The sequence below is a fragment of the Myotis lucifugus genome, unplaced genomic scaffold (assembly GCF_000147115.1).
Source record: "Myotis lucifugus unplaced genomic scaffold, Myoluc2.0 scaffold_310, whole genome shotgun sequence".
Lineage (NCBI taxonomy): Eukaryota > Metazoa > Chordata > Mammalia > Chiroptera > Vespertilionidae > Myotis > Myotis lucifugus.
Genome location: NW_005871358.1, coordinates 760,498 through 763,507, shown reverse-complemented (window position 1 = coordinate 763,507; position 3,010 = coordinate 760,498). Strand labels below are relative to the sequence as shown.

The following is a 3,010-nucleotide window of genomic DNA, read 5'->3' as shown; positions in this document are numbered from 1 at the left end:
TGGGGGGGCCACTATAGGGCAGGGCACACAACCCTCACCCCTTCCTTACCCTCCCGGGCCCTGAGGGGGCTGCATCCCCCCTCCCCACCTGCCTGTCTCCAACTTACCCCCCCGCCCCCGTCCCCTGGAAACAGTTGTCCCTGGCCCCCAATTTGTGGTCCCAGCAGCTACCAGAGTGAGAGAGACAGGAAGTAGGGGGCTGGGGGCGGGCCTGGATTCCTGCCCATGATCCTGAGGGGGAGGCTGCACGTGGAGCCGGGATGCCTGGTCCCCCACCCTGGATGCTCTGCTGGCTGAGGAAGCTCGGCTGGAGGACCGATGGGCAGGGTCGGGATTTCAGAACGGGGGAGGCGGCTTCCAGAGGGTCCCTTTCCCCAGGAGGTAGGGTCTGAGGCCTGTCTGGTGCCATCCTAACACCTGTCACCAGGGGGCTGTTCTGTCTGCTGGGGTCAGGGTGAAAGCAGGGTGAGCCCGGCAGCTTCTGGCCAGAGGATGTGGCTTCTGCCGGTGGAAGTGCTGGATGTGGACGGGCCCCTTGTCCACAGCCCGCTGAGGGATGGCCCCCCTCACTCTCCCTGTCCTCCCCAGGCTGGTGGGCCAGGCTGTGGTGCCCACCTGGTGATGCAGGGCAAGGACCCCTGCACAAGCCACTGAGAGCTCCGAAAACGCCCCCGGCCGCTGCCATGGCCCGCCTGGCCGCCGTGCTGTGGAGCCTCTGCATCACCGCCGTCCTGGTCACCTCGGCCACCCAAGGTAGGTGCTGCTGGGGCCGCGCCTCCACCACTCGGCCGGGAGAGTGGGTGGAGCACTGAAATACCTGTGACCGACTTGTTAGAGCCCTACCCCACCCGCACCTCAGAGGAACCAGGCCAGAGCAAGGCTGGGTGGTGACGCACCGCCAACAACACTGAGGGGGCCCTAGCCCCTCACCTCCAACACCCAGGGGTCCCAGAGCCTGGAGTACAGCCTGTGGCACCCTGGGACCGGCACAGGCCTGCCTGGTGATCTGAGGCTCGTGTGTGTGGTACCTGTGATTACATCTGCAAGAGGCTTAATTAAAAGCATGCCCCATTGACATCTATTTAAAAACAACTAATGACTCAGCTCGGCCCTGCGCCGGCCCCGGGATCCTGTGCATGCCACAGTTAGTGCCCCGAGCGTGCCCGTCCCACCTCACCAGTTTCTCAGTTCTGGTCCCCATGGCGGGCAAGGGCAGAGCAAGGGGCCTGCTGGCCTTGGCCTTGGCCTTGCCCTTGCCTGGGCCACGCCCCCTGCCCACCCCTCCCAGCCCTGTCTGGAGGGCACTGGCAGTGGACACTGCTTCCCAGTGCCCCATCGTATAGCCCCACCTTAGAGAGCCACACAGGGAGGGGCTTCGTTCAGCCATGCCCAGGGCCTTGGCATTGTTCTGGCCAGCTGGTATCCTCTGCTTGCCCAGTGCCCGTGTTCTCTGCCCATCTGGGTCCTGCCCCATGGTCCCAGCTGGTCCAGGAGGGGCTGCTCCCACCCCCTGGACCCATCTGAGCCAACCCTCCACCCCCGGCCTGCCTCCCAGACCCAAGAAGGGCTAAAATTAGCCGCGGAAGCAGGTGGTACTAGAGGAACACATGTAAAACTTTCCCCCAAGTGGGACAACTCCCCCCAGAAAACCCCAGGGCCTGGCTGCCATTCTCCATGGGTCCCCAGCCAACAGTGGAGGGACCCGGTCTTCGGAAAGAGGCCTGCTTAACGTCTGCTGCCATTATGCACTGGTACCTCCTCTGCATCTGCAAATGACAGTGGTCCACACATTGCAGCCTTTGGGCCACTCTGTGCATTCCCCCCATCCCTCTGCACCAGCAAGGCCTGGCTGGGACGTGTCCTGAGAGGTGGCTGCCTCCAGCAGGCGTGGGCCCTACCAAGCCCACTCTGTCCTGCAGAGACGGGCTGCCTTAATCATCCTCGTAGCAACAGTAATTAGCACCCTGTTGCCTCACTGTGTACTGCTGCATCCACTGCGCCCCTCCCTCAGCCTGGCTCTGTGAGGTGGGAGCTGTCAGCTCCCGAGGGAGGGGAACAGGCACAGAGGTGGTCAGTGACTGGACGAAGCCACCGGCCAAGGAGTGGTGGAGCTGGGATTGAAACCCATCAGCCCAAGCTCTCAGTCCCCACACGGCACAGGATGGGGACTGACATGTGAAGATGCTGGGCCTGCTCACGGCGTGCTCTTTCATTTTCACACACCGGGCGGGTTTCCCAGGTGATAATGAGGAGGACCCTTCTGGTGGCGCCCTCACCATTGACAGCACCATGCTCAGCACTTCCTTCACAAACATTCCTAGCACAGAATCCTCACAGCACAGCCCTGGGCTATGGTGCCCATTTTACAGATTGGGAAACTGAGGCCTGGGGAGGCTATAGGGGTGGCTGTCCAAAGGAGTGTGCATCAGAATTGCTGGTGGATGCGTAGTTCCAAAGGCTCCTGGCTTTCCCCCTCCTGATTCAGCAGGCCCCTGGGGGGAGGTGGCCATAGTTTGCACTCGGAACGACCAGCTGCCCTGTGATTCTGGTGCTGCTGATCCCTGGGCTGCAGCACGAGAAGACCTGGGGCTAGGGACACGCCTGGCCTGTCATCTGGGAGGTGGCGAAGTCAGGCTCTATGGTTTCTTCCAGAATATGAGTTCATACCCCGCCCCCATGCCTCTTCTTGTGTGGGGTGGTGTGAAGTTAGGGCAGCACCCACGATCACCCTCACTTTGGACACTAACTGCAATCAGGGGTCCCTTAGAACAGCCAGCGGTCGCCAGCCAGTGATCTGTGGACCACTGGTGGTCCGTGAGGTCCGAAAGGTTGGTGACCGCTACCTTAGACCATCCTCAAGTTTGATGGTTTGCCAGAACTCATAGAATTCAGAAATGCTGTTAAACTTCAGTTACAGTTTATCACGGTGAATTGATGCAGATTAAAATCACCCACGAGACGAGGGCGCGGGGCAGCAGCCCTCAGCAGGTTTCATCACGGAGCTTGCAGT

General features: G+C 61.3%; 1 protein-coding gene across 2 annotated transcripts in view; it reads left to right on the top strand.

Annotated features, from left to right (window-relative positions):
• The first annotated feature begins 574 nt into the window (after positions 1-574).
• ADGRL1 (adhesion G protein-coupled receptor L1) overlaps positions 575-3,010 on the top strand; it is a 26,698-nt gene continuing 24,262 nt past the window's right edge. The window contains exon 1 of one of the 2 annotated variants that reach the window (XM_023763960.1): positions 575-753. In XM_023763960.1, the coding sequence (XP_023619728.1) occupies positions 684-753 (70 nt within the window). In that variant the 5' untranslated portion in view covers positions 575-683. The remainder of the gene's footprint in view (positions 754-3,010) is intronic. The other variant, XM_023763961.1, reaches the window with a different exon arrangement.